Source organism: Ursus maritimus, unplaced genomic scaffold, assembly GCF_017311325.1.
Source record: "Ursus maritimus isolate PB19 unplaced genomic scaffold, ASM1731132v1 scaffold_20, whole genome shotgun sequence".
Classification (NCBI taxonomy): Eukaryota; Metazoa; Chordata; class Mammalia; order Carnivora; family Ursidae; genus Ursus; species Ursus maritimus.
The window spans coordinates 51,770,288-51,790,730 of record NW_024424453.1 but is presented as its reverse complement, the minus strand read 5'-3'; the positions used below and the strand labels follow the sequence as shown (position 1 = coordinate 51,790,730).

The window sequence follows — 20,443 nt, the reverse complement described above, 5'->3', positions numbered from 1 at the left end:
TTTTTCCTCCCACTATAGTGAACAAGAATATCTTTTACTCTGTTCCCTCCGTGTTTTAAAGAAAGTACTACTATAAGAAACTATAGTTTCTCTCTCTCTCTTTCTCTCTCTTTTTTTTTTTAGAGAGAGAGCGAGTGTCTGAGAATTGGGGGGAGGGGGTTCGCACAGAGGGAGGAGGAGACTCTTAAGCAGTCTCCATGCCCAGCACAGAGCCAGAAGCAGGGTTTAGTCTCACAACCCTGAGATCATGTACTGTGCTGAAACCAAGAGTCAGACACTTAACCAACTGAGCCACCCAGGCGCCCCTCATTTTTTTTTTCTAAGGCACGTTTCTTTTTTAGGTTTCTCTGCTGAAACAGCGGTTACGAAATGGCCCGATGCATGTTGATTTACCGAAACCATTCCCTCAGATGGAACCACAGGCTGAAGGTGTCTCTAAAGAGAACACAGACAGTGATATAGAGCCAGTTGGTAAGCTTCATGTTGTCCCAAGGTGAATTTAAAAACTAGAGGAGGATGTTGACAGTTTCCAGGGCATGCTGTGGGCTGAGGTAGAAGCCCCCCAGGAGAATGCTGCGAGAGTTTTTGTTGCTTTGTGTCTTTGCTTGTTGTTCTTCAGGAGAACAAAGCTAAGTGTTTTAAGACTTGAAAGTCTGTGAGTGGCACCACGTTGTAATTAAAATTCATTCTAAATTCATTCTAGTGTTCTCTTCAGTAGCACATATACTAAAATTCATTATATTACACTATTGTATTGATAGCAGTAGCTAGACTTCATATAAACAGGTCAGTTCTGTTTAAGATTAATGAATTTGCTATTTTCATTGTTTGGCTACTTCAGTTTTTTGTGTTTTTTTTTAAAAGATTTTTATTTATTTGGCAGACAGAGAGAGGGGGAACACAAGCAAGGGTAGTGGGAGAGGGAGAAGCAGGCTTCCCACTGAGCAGGTAGCCTGATGTGGAGCTCGATGCGGGGCTCGATCACAGGACCCTGGGATCATGACCTGAGCCGAAGGCAGACACTTAATGACTTAGCCACCCAGGTGCCCCAGCTATTTCAGTTTTTACGTAATGTTGCTTATGTACTTCTACATTCAAAGATATCTGTGTTTGTTCTATTATTTGCTTTCTAATTAGAAAGGAATAGTTAAATTTTGTCTCAAAATCCAATTATAGCCCTCCATACTCTTTGAGGTTTTAAGGTACATATTCAGTAAAATTCCCACTTTTTATTTACTGGTTCTTTCTCTCAGAGATATTTATAATAAACTTTTAGTCCAGCCAGAGCCAGAGCAAGATGCTGAGCAGCTGTCTGAGCAACCGGGCTATGAAGGGTCCTGAAATTCCCTTAGGGTATGAAAACTTAACTCATACCTGTTTGGAGAACTCTTCCCAGGGACAGATTAGAATGCATTGGAAAAAATTCTTCATTCATCCTTTTGGGATGGGAGCCAGGACACAGAGGGCACTTTTGAATAACAAAAGATGGTCATCAAACTGTTTTTTAAGGAGGGTGAATTCAGTTAATGTTAGTTGACTACTGAGTGTGCCATTTGGGGTAGGGCTGAATCATAGGGAGGTGACCGTGCTTCTCAGTGTCTTCGGAGGCAGATGATACAGATAGTGAGTGAGAGTCGAGGTTGGGAAGGGTACCCCTCCCTTCTCCGTCTGACTCAGGGGATAGTGGAGTACTGGGGTGAGAATACATCCCTGTGTGCTAACAGATAACTGTTCCCAGAGAGCCTTCTGTTCCTTACTGACCACCCTTGCCTGTGCTGCTTTATTGTTGATAGTGGTAGATGGAGCTTCTGCTAAAACACTGGAGGTACTTCAGCAGAGAGTTAAGCGGCAAGAGAATCTCCTGCAGCGTTGTAAGGAAACAATTCAGTCACATAAGGAACAGTGTGCGCTATTAACCAGTGAAAAAGAAGCCCTGCAAGAACAACTAGATGAGAGGCTTCAAGAGCTAGAAAAAATGAAGGTAAAAGAGCAAATGGGTTTGGTGTCTGTAACCCTGTAAAGCTAGATCCACAGGTCCCAGCGTGGCCTTCACCTCCCTCCTCTGCAGAGCCTTCCCCTTCCTCCATAGACAGCATGGAGACGACTCCCAAGTGCCCTGGGCTTCATAGCACTTGCACCATCCTTTTCATATGTCCTGTATACTTTCCTCTTACTGGACTGAGAAATAGCCAAATTAGATAAAATGTTTAGAGTTCTCATATAGGAGAAGCTTTATTAGAGATGGAAATGAATTTTTAAAATTTTTTTAGGAGCTTCATATGGCTGAGAAGACTAAACTTATCACTCAGTTGCGTGATGCAAAGAACTTAATTGAACAGCTTGAACAAGATAAGGTAAACCAATAAACCTTATGATACTAAAATTTGTCAAATTTTAGGATTCCCTTTTGGAAGCAGTTAGAAGCATTTAGGCTTATTACTTTCCAAAGTTACTATAGCTGCTTCCATGAAAAATCTTTTTGTTGTAATTTTGAAATTTAAGTAATGGTTAGCATTAGTTGTGTATCATGTGAAGCTGATTCTCTCTGATTTTTTGATCCCAGTCAGCATTTTGATTTATAGATTAGAATAACTGTTGCAAAAGAAATCTGTTTACAGTACCTAACTACTTTAAAGAGAAAAGTTGAATTTTTTATAGTTAAGGCATTACTAAATGTGAATAATATTAAGTATTGTCTTCAACGGAAACAGGTTAATCTCTCAGATAAATTGCTGCTTTACAGCTGTAGTATTTTAAGTGGCCATGCAATGAAGAACATGTTAGAGCTGTTCTGCTTTTGAAATGTATTAGCAGTCTTTTCATTCTATGATGTCATTTTGCTAGATTCTACTCCTCACACTTCATGAAGGCCTGCTTAGAAAAAGTGAACCCACCACCTAGCTTCAAAGTTAACATCTCAGGGCTAATGTTTTATCTGTACGTGCCCAGCCCTTATTATCCTCAACCCAGAATTTACTTTGTTAGTAGAGCAAATCCAAGAAATCTCATAATTTCTTACATAAGTATTTTGATGTAGTTTTAAAATAAAAGACTCTTTTTATTTTTATAAAAATGTAACTACATTATCATGATCACATCTAAAAATTTAATAATTCCTTAGTACCATCAGCTATCTAGTCAGTTTCAGATTTGCCTGTTGTCTCATACTTTTTTCCATTTTTTTGAATCAAGATCTAAGTAAGTTTCTTTCATTGTAATTAGTTGATATGACTCTTAAGATTTCTTTTAATCTATAGGTTCCATTGCCTCTCTCTCTCCGTGTCTCTTTTTCTCCATTGTGATTTGCTTTTTGACGTAACTGAAGACCAGCGATCTTGTTTTGAAATTTTGTGTAATCCCCACTTACCTGGTCTTTATCTTTCTATTAATATGGGCCATCTGGAAGAGTCCCTAAACCAAGGTTTGACAAACCCTGCAAGTAAAGTAATAATCTTCTTAAGACCATAAAATAGCTGTCACAAAATCTTATTTTTCAAGAGACAAGTTGAACCACCCTATTTTTTGTTGCAAATGACTGATTCAGGATATAATATTTGATTCTTTTCCCCCCTAGTGACCTTCATTTTATGGGTAGATTGTCCAGAGAGTGGGAAGACAGTAGCAGTTAGCAAATTGGAGGAGTGGGGGTGCCTTACTGACAGTAGTGAGGAGTGGCGGTGGGACCAGAGACTGTCACAAGAGAAACGAGAAAAAGCAGGTAGATCTGTACCACAGTCTTGGCCCATCTTCGTGGCAGAAGTGAACTTCCACCCTTAGTAGCCTCTGAGGCTCTCCCCATGTTCCAGCGCAGATCAATAGCATAGTTCATGGTGGCCCTGAGCCAAGTCCAAAGGCTATATTTTGTTCATTATAAACTGTTTACTAAGATAGGGAAAATTATAGCAAACATTTATAGAAAGATTATAAAGTAAATCTTTTAATACTCACAAGACTAAACTTTCTTTAAAATAATTTTTTATAGTAACAAATAATCCTGATCTGCCGAGGAACCAGAATTGTGATACTCTGTTGTGTAGTATAGAGTGCAGAACACAGACTTCGGTTTGTGAAATGCTAAAATAATTCTAATGCTGTACTTAGTAAGAGATATTATGTTTTCTGCCTTTTAAGTAAGTTTGGTATGTGCTGTTGATGATGCAGTTTTGTTATTCAAATGCTTTAGTGTCTGCACTTCCGTCTAGGGAATGGTAATAGCAGAGACAAAACGTCAGATGCATGAAACCCTGGAAATGAAAGAAGAAGAAATTGCTCAACTCCGTAGTCGCATCAAACAGATGACTACCCAGGGAGAGGAGTTACGGGAACAGAAAGAAAAGTCTGAAAGAGCTGGTAAGAACTCAGGGATTATTTGTTTTATGTTAGAACTCAAAAGTCATGTAAAGTACTGACCAACCAACATTTAGAAAAATTAGTTAAATATTGATACTGATACAGAGATTCTGTGTAAGATGCTGAACTGTTCCTTAGAGGGCGCAGGGGCTGGTAAACTACGGCCTATGAGTAAATCTAGCCCGTGCATGGCCTATGTGTAGGACTCTCAAGCTTAGAATGTTTTTTACATTTTTATGTAGTTGAAAAAAAGAAGAAGAATATGTGACAGAGACCATACGTAGCCTGCAAAGCGAAAAATATTTACCATCTGGCCCTTTATAGAAACGTTTGCGGACTACTGCCTTGGAGTATCAAAATTCAGGTTTACGATTTTGGAACTCTCCAAGTAGGCACAGCATAGTATATATTAAATAAATACTACCTTATAGATAGATGCTTCAGGGTAAACAAAAGGGTAAACAAAAAATATAAGGTAGAGTATAAAGAAAGTATAAGATAAGCCTTTTAACATAACAGCATTGTGTTTTCAAAATAAATGCTAGGCTATGAAAGTGTGGAGACCAACATAGTATTCCACAAGGTATGATACTGAGTAATGCCAGGAAAGAGAGGAGAGGGCAGAGTGAATGAGCATTTCAGGTTAGTGAGGGTGTGAGTTTTGAGTTGGGCCTCGAGGAATGAATAGAATGGGATCTAACCAGAGAGGTGGGGGCAACACATATTCCAGTTACTACAAGGTCATTGCAGGCACAGTGACTACAGTGGATGTATGAATCAGCTGCTAACAGTTCTTGCTCAAGTGGGAAATAAAGTTGAATCTGAAAGAACTGACTGTTAAAATCTTAAAAGGTGAGCAATTGAGCTTAGACTTTGGTGTACAAGGCAACAGGAAACCAGTAATAGGAAAGCATAATGTGACGGAAGCTAGTGTTTTATGTAGACAAGAAATGAAGTGGGAAGTTAGACCTAAAAGCAAAGGCAGAAATCTGGGCATGAGGGACTGAGAGCTCTGGCCACCTTGGCTGGGATGAATCAAGGAAAGAGAGGAAGAGTAGAATCTGCAGAATTTGGTGTCTGATCAACTTGCAGGGGCAGAAGAATAGTAGAAATCTAAGATGACTCCAAGGTTTTAAGCTTAAGAGACTAATGAATAGTGAGAAGTCAGAACAGGAAATCTAAATGGGGAAGTTGAGGAATGGAGTGAAGTGATGAGTTTACTTAGATACTTTGAATTTTGTCAATCACGAGCTTTCCAAATGAAATTGTCTTATAAGAATTTGGAAAAGAAGCTAGAGCTTTTTTTAAGAGTCGGTAGCCTAAGGTTGAAGGCTGTGATTAAATCTGTAGGAGCGGCTGATTTCTCCAGAAGATTAAGCGTTACAGAGGTAGCAGCCGCAGCGCTGCAGCTGCTGGTACCTTTGAGCGTGTGCACTCTGCCGCTGCCACTACGACTAAGAGCCAGCATGTAGCGTTTTATGCAAGGCTCTGTTATAAATGCTTTACTTGTATTCACTTGCGTGTGTACTTATTTAATCCTCTCAGTTTCTTTGAAATAGGTACTGTTATTACAAATAGGAAAACCCAAGAATGTGGAAGTTAAGTAGCTTGCCTACGTTCATGCACAGAGAATAAGTGTATAGTCAGGACTTCGGTCCAGGCATTTTGAGTCCCGAGTCTCTGCTCTTAACCATAGAGATCTTGAATTTGGCAGAGAGAGATAAATGAGGGGGAAAAAAGTTACCCAAGAAGTCATAGGAATTGTGGGTAGTTATGCTTTGGGGGTACTATAAGAGGCATTTCCAGAAGTGATCTTCGACTTTGGTGAGGATTTCATTCCCAGGATGCAGTTTGAGAAATGATTTTAGAAACCAGATTGTAAGGTTTAAGATGGGAAATGGATCTGGAAGAGAGAGCTAGTTGGTTGATACCAAATGTGCTCATAAAATCTCTTTGCAGTTGTTTTATTAATAAGTGGTTGGGGAATTTAGTTAATGAATTTGTTCCCAGTAACCCCAAGAAAATTTCCCTCAGGAGAACATTAATTGACAGCAACTCTCAGAATATAATCTCTGAGGAATTAACCTGAAGCAGTTTGAGAGGTGTGAGACATTGTTAAACAGGTTTGCTTTCAGTGAATAGAAAACCTAATGCATCGTCTCAGCTTCTCACATCAAGCCTTTCCATTTTTAGGGCTGCTTTTGTTGACTAATGTAGCCAGTCAAGAGAAAATAGTATTGTTTGGGGGATTAAGTTTTCTTTTAAAATTGTAGTGTATCTTGTGGGGAGGTAGCAATCCATGACCCAATATCAAGTTGAAAGAAGTGAGTGACAATCATGGAACACTACGTCAGAAACTAAGGATATACTGTATGGTGACTAACATAACATAATAAAAAATGACTATATAAAAAAAAAAGGTAGACAAAATACACAGTTAATTCACATGTAGGTTAAACATTTATTTCCCAGGCTCCCATTCTAGTCAGTTCATTAGTTAGTACAGCCTTCCTTCTTTTGCTTCTCCAGAACATTAATTTTGTCTTTAAATGCTATTTTCATAAAACTGTATTTTTGTAAATATTTCATAGCTTGTAGATTGAAACTTTTCTGTTAATAGTACCATAAAAATATCAAAAATTAATAAATGAGAGAATTATGATTTAGTTATTTAATAAAAACATTAACTTTGGAAAGTCTTTGGATCACACAGTTTTAAGTGCTTTTATAGATATTTTAAGAATTATATTTGTAATCCTAATTATTGGACTGTAACAAAGTTAAAACAGACTCATTCTACAATGAAGACACTGCCTTTTAAATCTATAATGAAAACTGGTCTTGCATAACAACTGCATTTCATCTAATGATCGTAGTTAAGGCTGCACATAACTCTTGAAATATAAAATGTTTAATTGAAATATAAAACGCATATGCCAATTGACAGAAAAATTCCAATTCAGTGCTAAAAGTAGGTACTTTTTTTATGTAAAGGAAGTAGAGTTTCCATAGTCTGTGAACATAATCTGGCTCTTGGAGAATTCTACTCCTCTATGAAATATTTGTCTTTCTCTTTCTTGAATTTAAAATTCAAAGACTAAACATATAAGAGCTCGCCATGGGAAAGAAGCATTAACAGCATTAACATCATTAAAGCTTGTAGTTGTTAAAGATTTTTAAAACTAAATTTGTCTACATAAGACAATTATAAAAGAATATAACCTCAATTAATTTTCAGTTGTAAAAATTTAACCCTGGTATATTTAGTAGTTCTTGACATGTGGCTATCAGTAGACAAATAACTCACTTTTTTGGCTCACCTATTCTGGCGGTAAAAATCCGCTCAACTACATTTCCCACTACTTCCCACTACTTTTCTTGGAAAACAATCTATTGCGCTGGTTCTCATAGTTTATCTAAATGAGCTGTGATGCGTCCCATATGTTGGAGGACACGGAAATCTAAATGTCTCTGATTTTAAAAAGAACAGTTCTGCCATAAAAGATGGAAACTATGTGAATATGGTGATATGCCCACTTTACATTAATCAACATGTGTAGTACTTATTCTGCTCTCTAGAGAACTGTTGGGCATGGTTTTTAAAGCACAACACTATAGCATTCTTGTTTTGTTAAAATTATTTATTTTAGTGAATAAAGAAAACCAAAAACAAATATATTTGTTAGAAGCATTTTACTACCATTGTTGATAGTTTTCCTTTCTAGGTGTCACTTAAGAACAGATGGCCACATCTTCAAGTAATCAGATTTTAAACTTAGAGAGGTCTGGTGATTCAGCTTAAGTGCATACTGCTATATTTTAGATGCTAGGTGTTATTACTAATTGTCTAGAATATTATCTCCTCAGTGCAACACTGGTACAGAATATTAATGTTGCTAAATTTTGCCCTAGGTTTTGGCTGTTCTGTGTGTGTGCATGTGTATGTTTTAAGTGGGGTAGGAGGTGGATGTAGCCATTTATTAATATAATGGATTGCAGAAGCATTGGAACAGAGAGAAAATGAAAGCACATCACTGTTGTTTCAGTACACTTCCATTTAGTCTTTCCTCCAATCCTTATTTTTCTATTGTAATCCTTTTGTACATATAGTTTGTATGCTCCTTTTTTTCCAGCTCGCATTATATTGAGTACTTCTACGTGTTGCTAAAGTACTAGCATATTTTAATGGCTGTGTCAGAATGGACGTACGTCACTTACTTAACCATTTTCCTCTTGATCATCTAGATTATTTTATATTTTTGCTATTATGAATAATACTCTCACAACTGTGATACAGCTTATTCCATATTTGAATTTTTCCTCAGGATAAATTCTTACCCATGGACTTCTAGTTTTTTTTGTAAGTTAGTTTTAGGCATTTAAATATAGCTATTACAAAAAACCCACACCACAGTGTTAAGTCCCCCGCCCCCAGTAAATGTTCTTGCCTACAATTTATGCAAAGTGAATAAAATATTCTGTTTGGATTAGGAAAGTTTCCAGAGTGCTTTCCAGAGTATCTTTTGTAAATCCTGTTTCCCTTTCATTTACCCTGTCTTTGCCTAAGTCATGTGTTTTATATGATTGGCTGCATTTAACAACTTAGATTAACTCATAACATTCTTTGCTTTTTTATTGTCATGTTGTGTTTGTGCAGGAAATAAGTTTTTTATTCATTTGTGTAGTATAGGCCTGGTACATCAAAGACATTCAGTGGAATATATTTATTTGACATTGGAAGGGCCCTCTTAAATAGAATTTATGTATTTAAGTAATATGTAAGATTTATGCATATTTATATAATAAACAAAAATCAGATGTGTATTTAAGTGCTTTGTTAGTTGCTGATAATTTATGTAACAGAGTTTTCTTGGAGTCTTAAGTCTCACAAAACATCTTATTTTTGTGCATCCACACATGCCAATAAGTGAATCATGGTGCCTTTCCCAAGCCTTGTATGAACAGGACTGGGGTAAGGGCTATTTTTTTTTCTTATCATGGGTACTTAGATAAGCTTTATAAAGAAAATTCCATGTTTCTCAGGCAAAAAAGTATGAATCAAAGTAGAATTTATGTCTGTCATGTTAGATAAGTAATATGTACATATTTTGGCACTAAATGTATACCTGATGGAAAAATTTATTATTTTAAATGGAATTAGATTTTCATTCATTATAGGTGGTTTATTTAATAGCCATATATTTGTGGGTACTTGATATATTTCTACGGTGGCAGCTGTGCATCTTTGTATTTATATATTCATTGTCATCCTGCACTTACGTCCCTGGCAGTGTCAATGTTACTGGAAAGCATAGGAACACATTTCTTTGCTACAGAATCATATTTCCTTTTTTTCTTTCTTTTTTGAGTAAAGTTGACATACAATGTTACATTAGTTTCAGGTGTACAACATAATGATTGGACAAGACTATACGTTATGCTGTGCTCAGCACCTGTGGAGCTCCCATCTGTCACCATGCAGTGCTGTTACAGGACCACTGACTATCAGAATCACATTTTCAATTCAACTAAATTTACTTAGCTTTAGCCTAATATTTTTCAAGATTAGCCTGATGTTTTCAAGGTATTTAATAGTTAAATTTGCATGGTTAATGTAAAGGGGTACATGAAAATTTGGATAAATCTGTAAAAATTTTTAAAAGTCAAAGCACGGTCAATCTGTAGGATGAATCTTGTTATGAATTTCAGAAAGTGGCTTAAAAAGTAGATTTCCATTGCAAATGTGATACTAAATTTCTAAAGCCCTGATTTATATATAAGTATTGCACTATCTGGTTTGTGCCACTGGGTGGTAGTATTATTTTCATTTTTGTAAACTCTAGACAAGTAGTTTTCAAACTTCTTGATATCAGGGACCTCTTTACACTGTTAAAAGTTACTGAGGATTCCAAAGAGCTTTTGTTTATGTGGGTCACATTTAGTGATATTTACTGTATTAGAAAACAAAACTAAGAAATGAAAAAAATTTTTAGTTCATTTAAAAATAACAATTATAAACCTGTTACATATTAATCTAAACACTTTTATAAAAATTACCTATACTTTCCAAAACAAGATTTAGTGTAAAGAGTGGTCTTGTTTTACATTTTTGCTAATCTCATTGTTTGGCTTAATAAAAGTGGATTTTCATGCTTATTTCTGTGTTTAATCTGTTGTGATATGTTATTTTGGTTGAAATATATAAGGAAAATCTGCCTTTACACAGATATGCAGATATGTATTTAGAAAAAAGAGGCCCTCATAGACCCGCTCAAAGGGCCTCAGGACCCTAGGATCTTTGGACCACACTTTGAAAACTGCTGCTCTAGACTTTTGCTTTTATTCACAAAAGAGGCTTGATGATGGGTGGGAATTCTGATAAACAAAATTGATTTTATTGCTTTCTCTGTTAATTTGCATTTCATTCAATTTGTAGTACTATCTGTGTTTTTGTTTTTAGTTTAATAACAAGCATTTTAGCAGTTTTTTTTTTTTTTTTTTTTTTTTTTTTTTTTTTGCTGGGGTAAAGACATGGGCACTGGCTAACTTATTCTTTCTTGATGTGATTAATCAGCTTCTTAGGATCAGCAGTTAATCTGCAGGTTGGCAGCCTCTCTGCACTTTTTCATCTATGTTTATTCTGTGCAGAGGAAGTAAAAATGGGTCTTACTATCCTTACAGTCAAGTGTCCTCTGGGATAGTGCAACAACAGTAATGCTCCCTGGATCTCGGAATTCTTTCATTTGTTATTGCAATGGGTAAGGATGTTGAGGATGAGGAGGGACAAAGGTGGTGAAGTGGCAAAAGCAAACATCACATTCTTCCTAGCTTTACCTAAGGTTAATTCCCTATCGCCTGTAACTACGTCAACTGCCTTTGTGAAAAATTGTCTCCGTGTCACCCAGTGCGTGGCTTATGCTTGGCAGATGGCAAACATCCAATCAATGTTTGATGAATGAATGGTTGGATTATTGAGCTGTACATCGCCATCCTTTCCCATTTAATTCTTCTAGTGAGCATTTATCCATTTTTATAATCCCAATGGATGTGACTGAACTTCGTCTGAAGTGGAAAGCGAGGAGCTAGCGATAAAAGGCTTTCCCTGCATTTTCCTTTTGACAGAGGACCATTCTTAAGGTTTATTAAATTTTTGCCTAGAAATATTTTCAAAGTTTTTTTTTTTTTTTTAATAAAAAGTGCCTGAGATACATTGAATTTTGCTTTGGAAGAACACAGTGTGTTCTTGCAACATTTGGCAGCAGTTCGTGCTTAGCCTTCCCGTTGTGTGTTGTGACTGTAGTTTTCCTGCACTCTCTTGCATGTCGGCAGAGGACTTGTCAGCTGTGGCTGATGCACGCTTTCTTTCTCCCCACTCACTTATCCTTTGTTGGTAATTGGAAGATAAATTATGTAGACATTGACGACATACTTCTTTTACTCACATTAAAATCCTAGAATAGTTTTATTTTGGAAAGTGTGGGAAATTCATCTTCAGAACATTACAGCCAACAGACACCACTTTTCTGTATCTGATGGTTGTAAGATCAGAGGGTGAGATGTTTCTGGTTAGTAAGTAAACACTCAGTATATTCTCCTTCAACATTGAAATGGGATTCATTGTTGGAGGCAGACTTCCTGTAAGGAAGTGGCTTCATTTATGGTACAGTGTAGAATCCAGAATGAGTTCGAAATATGTTTTCTGTGTGTCAATATATGTGATGTGTTTTAATGCCCCCCCCCCCAATACTTAACATTTCCGTAAAGCAAGGTGGAGATGGAACACAATTGAGTTTTTCTGGTCTGTCAGAGGTATAAGTAACATGCTGTATTTTGTTGAGAGTTAGAAGCCATCAGCAATTGATTGCTTCATAAATTCTGATTTAGTAAGATACATTATTGCCCAGCTGAGCTGGATCAATGTCAGCATTCTTAGAGTTCTTAAAAATAACGCAGGGTAAAGAATGTTCCTTAAATATAATTTTCAAGTTCTGACATCAAGCTAATATAGTTAAGTTGATTAATCATCCGAGGGAAAAGTTGAATGCCTCACTTCTTGCATTTGAATGAGAATGTTGAATTAAAAGATATCAAAGATTTCTTTCTAGGTATAACATTATGTGGTTCTCTGACATGGTAGCAGAAAGTGGGAGAGAGATTAAATTTAGATGAAAAGAACTGTGGAACCAGATCTATCCTACTTTAATCACTGTATGATGGATAATCAAGTGACTTAGGAAAATGATTTTAGTGGATGAAACACTAAAATTAGAATATAATATGGGAGAATATGCTAAAATTTACTTAATGTGGCTAGAAAACTTAATTATTGGAAAGTTATTTCTGAATAGCAGCTTTGTGATGTAGATTTTTCTCAAAAATTCTCAAAAAGTGAGAGCACTGCATCTATTTTTATACTGTATTGGATTGTGGAAAAGTTTTTCATTTAAAACTCAGTTTTGTTAGAAGAGTATCAAAACTACCTTCAGGTTTTCCAGAGCCTAATTTAAGAGATTTCTGTAAAGTGCTTCAAAGTCCTAAGATACAATTTGACATACTGAATAATAATAATGATGAAAAGATAATGGTGACATTCAACCATCAAAAAAGATTGTCATTTCTTTTCCCACTTTTCTGTTTCCCAGATTTAAACCTTCAACACCAACTGAGCAGTAAGCCCTTTGTTACAGAATTTTTCTCCCATAATTGATCACTTATTTCTAAGAAATTAGGAAACTGATTTTTAAATTAGGAAACTAATTTCTTGTTAGTAGCAAGAGGTATTTCTTTATGCTTGACACTAAAATTTATAGTAAAAGAATATCTGAATAAAACAAAAACAAAACTACATTTTTCTTTAAATATTATATTTTCCAACCTAATTATGTCTGAGAATAGATCAGGAATCTTTAAAAATGGTTTCAGCTAATTAATATTCCTTTGTAATTTAGACCTTATTTGAGCATCAGTTTTATCTTTTGGACATATAAAATGAATAAATTGGGCAGGCTTTTTTTTATATCAAAGAAAATGGTTGCTAAAGAAGTTATTTTTTTTTAAATATTGAGCAGAGTAAGTTGTGTTTCCCAGTTGTTACCAGAATTCAGCCTTTCTTTTGTCTTTTTCTGTACTAATACAATTTACCATTAAGAATATGCTATAGAACAGATATTTGTCTTTAGGCATGAAATTCCTGTGCTCAGTCCACCATCTGTTAAGCCCAGTTGTGGTTAGTAAAAGGACTTTACTTTTTGAGATGCCATAGGTTGAAGTTGTACCTTTCTTATACCACTGAGGGTGAAAATGTCTCTCACCTGGACATATGTTTCTTGATAGGATTAAAAACCCATCTTGAAAATTTATGTTTTGTTTATAGTCCATCCCTATGGTAAAGGGAAGTCTGGTGTCTTTTGTGAGGACTAAAGAAAATAATGTAGGATGATAGTAGCAGTGGGATTTTGAGAGCATATCACTATGCCAGTGGACAAAGAGAGTATGTGTAGTGCACACATGCATACACATACACGCGTATACACACAGATACATATTACACACATACACGGACACATACATATGCATATTTTCAGTGCCAAGTTCCAGCTGTTGTACCCATCCTGTCTGATTTTATTGGAAGCTGGGTGAGCTGTTTGGCCTTCTTAAAGATCATACTACTGTACCCTCGATGATTGTTTTTGTACGGCCTGAATTCTTACCTCACACAAGAACTCCCTGCTGGGTTGTGCCTTTCTATATACCGTTGAATCAGGTAAAGATTTCTTTCAAGTTAATAGCCCTGGTTTGAAACTTATGCAAATAGTGGGTTTCATTTCAGAATACATTGTTTAAATATGTGATTCAACTAGTAAATGGTAAAACAAAAACCAAAAAACTCTGCTCTTTTATTAATTATATGGTTAAGAGGTTTTTAAAAATAGAATTAGTCAAAGAATAATTTTTCTATTCTTAAAAATGTCGTAGTGCGTATATAATAATATTACCTAATTATTGATAATAGGTAAAAACTCTATAGCAAACAAAAAAGCAGTTGAAATTATATCATACAGAAGTAGGAATAAGTCTTCATTTCTTTGAATGTGTTATTTGTGGGTTAGAGAGAGTGGGGAGCCATCAATAATTTAATTTTTTTCCAAACTCCTGAACAGTTCACATAAGCAGTCTTAAGATCTGAATCCAGAAGTCAGTGACAAATTGGTTTCAGTAACTGGACACTTCTTGTGGCTTTGTTGAACAGCTCGGAAATATCTCTTGGCTTAAAACAAAATGACTATTTTAACCTGTCTTGCTACTGCTGCTCTTAGTTCCCATAATGAATGTAAAACACTTTAGCTCAATGATAGTATTTCTTGAGATACTTGTTTTCTGCTGTTTTCATTTATAGCTTTTGAGGAACTTGAAAAAGCTTTGAGTACAGCCCAAAAAACAGAAGAATCACGGAGAAAAATGAAGGCAGAGATGGATGAACAAATAAAAGCTATTGAAAAAACAAGGGAGGAGGAACGCACCAGTCTTCAGCAGGAATTAAGTCGGGTGAAACAGGAGGTTGTTGATGTGACGAAAGTAAGAATAATTCTAGATTGTAACAAGCTACAGCAATTTTGAAACATAAGTCTTATGTTTTTCCTACAATTTTTGATTGTAAAGAAGAGTTAATTTATGTTTTAGACCTTGATCATTTCATGAGTTCAGGATATAGGAAAAAAATCACTTTGATAGAAAAAAGAATTTATATCTTTTTGGATATACTTCCCAGAGATAGTCTCTGCATTTAATTTCTCTTTTATGTTTTATAATCCTCTCTTTAAATTTTTTAACACAAAAGATGGCATGTTATATATACTGTTCCGTGTTTTGCTTTTCAGCTTAATATGTTCCTTATCATTGACAATGGTAATGATGCTGCATTTGTGGGTTTTTTTTTTTTTAATGCCACATCTGTTCTAAAGACCACTCAGGATTTCGCTGTAGGAACATTTCATAATTTAATGAATCTTCTACTGATGGATATTTAGGTTTTCATTTTTTGCTATTGCAAATGGTGAATATCCTTATCGTATTTGTTTACCTGTGTGTTATTTTAGGATAGATTCCTAGAGGTGGAATATTAGGCAAAGATTATGTGTATTTTTAATTATTGTATAGTTGCTATGTGCTCTATGGAGGACACTTTATACTCTCACAAGCAGTGTGTTACCTCATGAGGATAGTGTTAACCTAGCTTTTTAAAAATCTTTTCAGGCTTATCAGTTTAAAAAAATGACATTGTGGGTTTGTTTTTTTTTTAATTTTATTTATTTATTTGAGAGAGAGCAAGTGAGCAGGGGAGGAGCTGAGGGACAAGCAGACTCCATGCTGATTGTGGAGCCTGACGCAGGGCTCAGTCCCATGACCCTGAGATCATGACCTGAGCTGAAATCAAGAGATGGACGCTTAACTGACTGAGCCACCCAGGTGCTCTGACATTGTAGTTTTAATGTGCTTGTCTTTTTACCAATATGATAAACATATTTTTATATGTTTCAAAGGAATTGGCAGTTTTTCTCTTTGAGTTGGTTGGTCAAATCTTTAACTTATTTTTCTATTGGGCTGTTGGTCTTACTGATTTGTGGATGTTTTACACTTATAGTAGGAATTAGTTCTTTGGATATACAGTGCATTTGTCCAAATAATCTGCTCGCTCTCTCTCTTTTTTTCCTTTTTTTGAGAGAGAGAGAGCATACACATGAGTGGAGAGCCCAGCATGATCTCATGACCCTGAGACCTGAACTGAAACCAAGACACTCGGACACTTAACCAACTGAGCCACCCAGGCACCCCTGTCTTTTTAAAATTGACTTTGTTTATGATTTGTTTTAGCTTTGGGATTGGTTTATTTTGGGGGAGGACTAGCAGCGATTTTTTTTCTTTTCCTTAAATGTTATCTGGATTTTTGTTCTGATTTAAAAATACATTCTCACTGAAATCATTTTAAAATTCTTTTCTTATGGCAGTTGTATGCTTTCGTTTTTTTACTATTAAATCTTTGATCCAACTGGAATTTATTTGGTGTTAGGAGTGAGGTAGGGATCCAACTTTAATTTTTTTCCAGATGACTACCAAGTAGTCTTCAAATCATTTAATAATCCATGTTTTTCCTTATGGTATGACATACTATCTTTATTTCACACTAAATTATTGTGCTACGTATTGGTCTCTTTCTTGAATTCTCTGTGCTGTTCCATTGCTTCTCCTGACTATGTGCCAGTATTACACTGTTACAATTACTCAGTTTTATAATATGTTCTATTATTTGGTAGCCTCCCCTTATTACTCTTATTTTTCAGAAGAGTGCTGGCTCTTCTTGCATGTTTATTTTATCCAGTGAGCCCCTCCCCCCCATTCTCTTGGTAATTTTAATCAGTTATATTAAACTTTTAGATTTAGGGAGGTTTGACATTTTTAAAAATTAAGTCTTCCTGTCCAAGAAAGAACAAGGCCAATACTTCTTAATAAATAATATATGCATGGAAAGCTAAGCATCATTAGATTGGTGTAGCCAGGGCAGCTTGACCATAGTGGAGTGCCCTCTTTGAGATCATTCTTATTCCTCCTCCTGTACTTCCCCATCATGATTGGTGGGGAACATCCCTGCAAGATGTGGAAATGCTCTAACCCACTAGGACTTACTACTGTAGCAACAGCCATCCTTGTCTTAAATGAGAAATACTTGGGGCGCCTGGGTGACTTAGTCAGTTAAGCATCCAACTCTTGATTTTGGCTCAGTTCATGATCTCAGGGTCATAAGATTGAGCCTCATGTCAGGCATGGAGCCTGCTTAAGATTCTCCCCCTCACCCTCTGCCCCTTCCCCACCCTGTTCATGTGCGTGTGCACTCTCTCTAAAAAAAATAAAAACATAAAAGGAATAAATGAGCAATACTTGATTGGCTTTTCTTTTAACTATTGAGACTTTGCTGACTTTTGATTTATGTGGGAAATATGTTTTGATTTTTTTCTCTTACGCTATTGGCTTGATGATTAAATTGTAATACAGTATTATTTAATTGTAGAGTTACATATTTTATTCTGGGTGTTTCACTTTAACTATTTGGCTGACTTTCAGAAATCCTCAGAACAAATTGCTAAACTTAGGAAGCTTCATGAAGAGGAGCTGGCCAGCAAAGAGCAGGAACTGACTAAGAAGTTTCAGACCCAAGAAAGGCAATTTCAGGAGCAAATGAAAATAGCTCTTGTAAGTACCTGTTTTGTTTTTGTTATAGGTAAACTTTGCAGCTTTATAAAGTTATTATCTCCTCACTCCTGCCTTTTGGCTTGAGGTCAGGCTACTGGCAGCCTGGACCTTTGAGTGTGCAGAGAGGATAGGATATAGGCAGGAAAGAGGGCTGTCAGAGCTTGTTAACTTGGTATTGTGTGAAAATTATATTAACTAACAAGCTTTCATTAACCAGTTTATTTTGTTTGTGTGTCATCCCTCTCACCCTGGCAGTAGGCTGTGATTATAGAGAAGTAAAGGGGAAGATGGGCTAATTGAAGCCATGAATCAGTGATTTCATAACTCAGGAAGAATGTCTAGAAACTCACCAGACTGAATATAACAGACTTCAAAGCTCAGAAAGTTTTGTTTGAAATGCATTTTAAAGAAGAAAAAATGAAAGTGACCAAGTAGTTTTCATTTTAAGTAGAATAATTTCAGTAGTCATTTTCAAAAAAATAAAGTAAAATTTTAAAAATGACTGACTGGACTAACCAAAATAATATCCAGAAGAGCAAAGATAAGATTTTGGGGAGTAGTATAATTTGGAAGTTAAAAACAAAAAAAAAAATTTTTTTTTCAAATTGTGAAAAGCCTTTTGTATAGGTTACCATAAGAAGTATTAGTGCCAAAAAAAGTAGTATTAATGCCAAAAATGTAGTTTGTTTTTATGTGAAATAATTACCCATGAGATAGTGTGTATAATTTAAAAAACTTTCAGTGCAAAAGGATGAGAAATAGTATTTATAATTTTAATCTTCTTTTTTATTTTTTAAAGACCTTATTTGTTTTAGAGAGAGTGAGCACAAGCTGGGGGAGGGGCAGAGGGCGAGGGAGAGAATCTTAAGCAGACTCTGTCCTGAACACGGAGACTGATGCGGGACCCTGAGATCATGACTTGAGCTGAAATTGAGTAGGGTGCTTACTGACTGAGCCACCCAGGTGCCCCTATTTATTATTATTATTATTATTATTATTATTATTATTATTATTTCAGTACACTTTATCCCCACCATGGGGCTCGAACTCATGGGACCCCAGGATCAAGAGTCACATGCTCTGCTGACTGAACCAGCCACGCGCTCCAGTCCAGAAAGGATTTAAAGTAGTTTATAAGAATTCTTAAAACTATAACAGGACAGCATAGGGACATAAAAATTAAAGAACAAAGCAGGACATAAATGAAGCCGGGAATTGTTCTAAAACATTCCTGTCATAAAGATCTGTGTGTTTTCATGCTGGAATAATTGGCCTTTGGGGACTCTGAGACTTGAACTTTGGCCTTGTTAAAACTGCGTTCTAGAACTGATATACTCAGATATATTCTAAGTAGAGAGAGCAGGGTACAGATACACGTGAAGCATGCGCACACATGTGCACTTGCTGCTTTCTGCTCCCTTTTCTACCTAGTTCCTCAAAGAAGTTAGCTTTGCATTGATAGTCAAGTTCAACAGACTATTAAAATGCTGTCTTTTATTTTTATGGGCATAGAGAGATGTACTTATTTATTTATTTTTTATTTGTTTATTTTTTAAGATTTTATTTATTTATTTGAGAGAGAGAGAGACAGCCAGCGAGAGAGGGAACACAAGCAGGGGGAGTGGGAGAGGAAGAAGCAGGCTCCCAGCAGAGGAGCCCGATGTGGGGCTCGATCCCAGAACGCTGGGATCACTCCCTGAGCTGAAGGCAGACACTTAATGACTGAGCCACCCAGGCGCCCCAGAGAGATGTATTTAAAATGTAGTTTACATTAGACAATATAGTGTGTTTAAAATGATCTTTTAAAATTGATTAGAAACTAATATTCTCTTATCAATCTACTTATAAAATGGCACAGTGCCTTTCCTTAAAGCAGTATGCTTCACCAGAGTGTGGTGAACTGAAAATATTGCTGCTGGCAACATGAGCTCTATCTAATAGATACGGCTAAGTATTCTTAATTGGAGTCCAAAGCCACTAAATGTTAAAAGTGCTCTCTAGAGCTTCTCTTTTCAAAGCAGTAAATGGTTTTTAACATAGACGTTGATATATAATAAGGGCAATCAAAGAAGAAGCTTTTCGGAATTGAGGGAGTGGTAAAAGAGCCCAGGTCATCTGAGAAGAGTTATGTAGGCTTTTATAGATATTTCCTTGATCTAATCTATATATTCACATGTAATCTGATTCGGATTTGGTTTTCTATGTGGGGTTCCCTAATGAGGTATTTCTCACAAATTATAGAAACTTACAATCTGGTTTCTTGGCCTAGAGTTGAAATAATCAAACTCTGGAGTGCAGAGAAGATGTAGTGACAGTTTGGGGACCCTTGACATTAAGCCGTATTTTGCAAAATATTTTAAGTAGTGGGAAAATAGCAGGTGTAGTGTGGTTACTGGAACAAAATTTTTCTTTTCAGTAGTAATTGTGGCAAATATTGACTAGACCACACTGGAATAACCACAGTGCTTTGTTTCTGCAGACTAGGGCATGGGAAAAGAGAGGTGATGATACTGCCTACCTCATAGGGCTGGTGTGCAGATCAGATGATGAAAGGCGTGATTCCTGTGGAAGTGCTTTGAGAATGCTGAAGATTTATGTGGGTCTAAGGTGGTATTGTTTTTGGCACAGGAAAAAAGTCAATCAGAATATTTGAAGATCACCCAAGAAAAAGAACAGCAAGAATCTTTGGCCCTGGAAGAGTTAGAGTTGCAAAAGAAAGCAATCCTCATGGAGAGTGAAAATAAACTTCGGGACCTTCAGCAAGAAGCAGAAACTTACAGAACTGTAAGTTTAAATAATACTCAGGTTCCAGAGTTGTGGAATTATTTATATATAGAAACTATTGTTA

At 36.0% G+C, this 20,443-nt stretch overlaps 1 protein-coding gene across 1 annotated transcript in view; it reads left to right on the top strand.

Annotated features, from left to right (window-relative positions):
- The window catches only part of GOLGA4 (golgin A4), a 114,382-nt gene that overhangs the window by 47,083 nt on the left and 46,856 nt on the right, over positions 1 to 20,443 (top strand). The window contains 7 exon segments of the mRNA XM_040636973.1: positions 342 to 471; positions 1,794 to 1,981; positions 2,271 to 2,354; positions 4,203 to 4,350; positions 14,747 to 14,925; positions 17,467 to 17,595; positions 20,224 to 20,379. Coding sequence (XP_040492907.1) covers positions 342 to 471; positions 1,794 to 1,981; positions 2,271 to 2,354; positions 4,203 to 4,350; positions 14,747 to 14,925; positions 17,467 to 17,595; positions 20,224 to 20,379 — 1,014 coding nt within the window.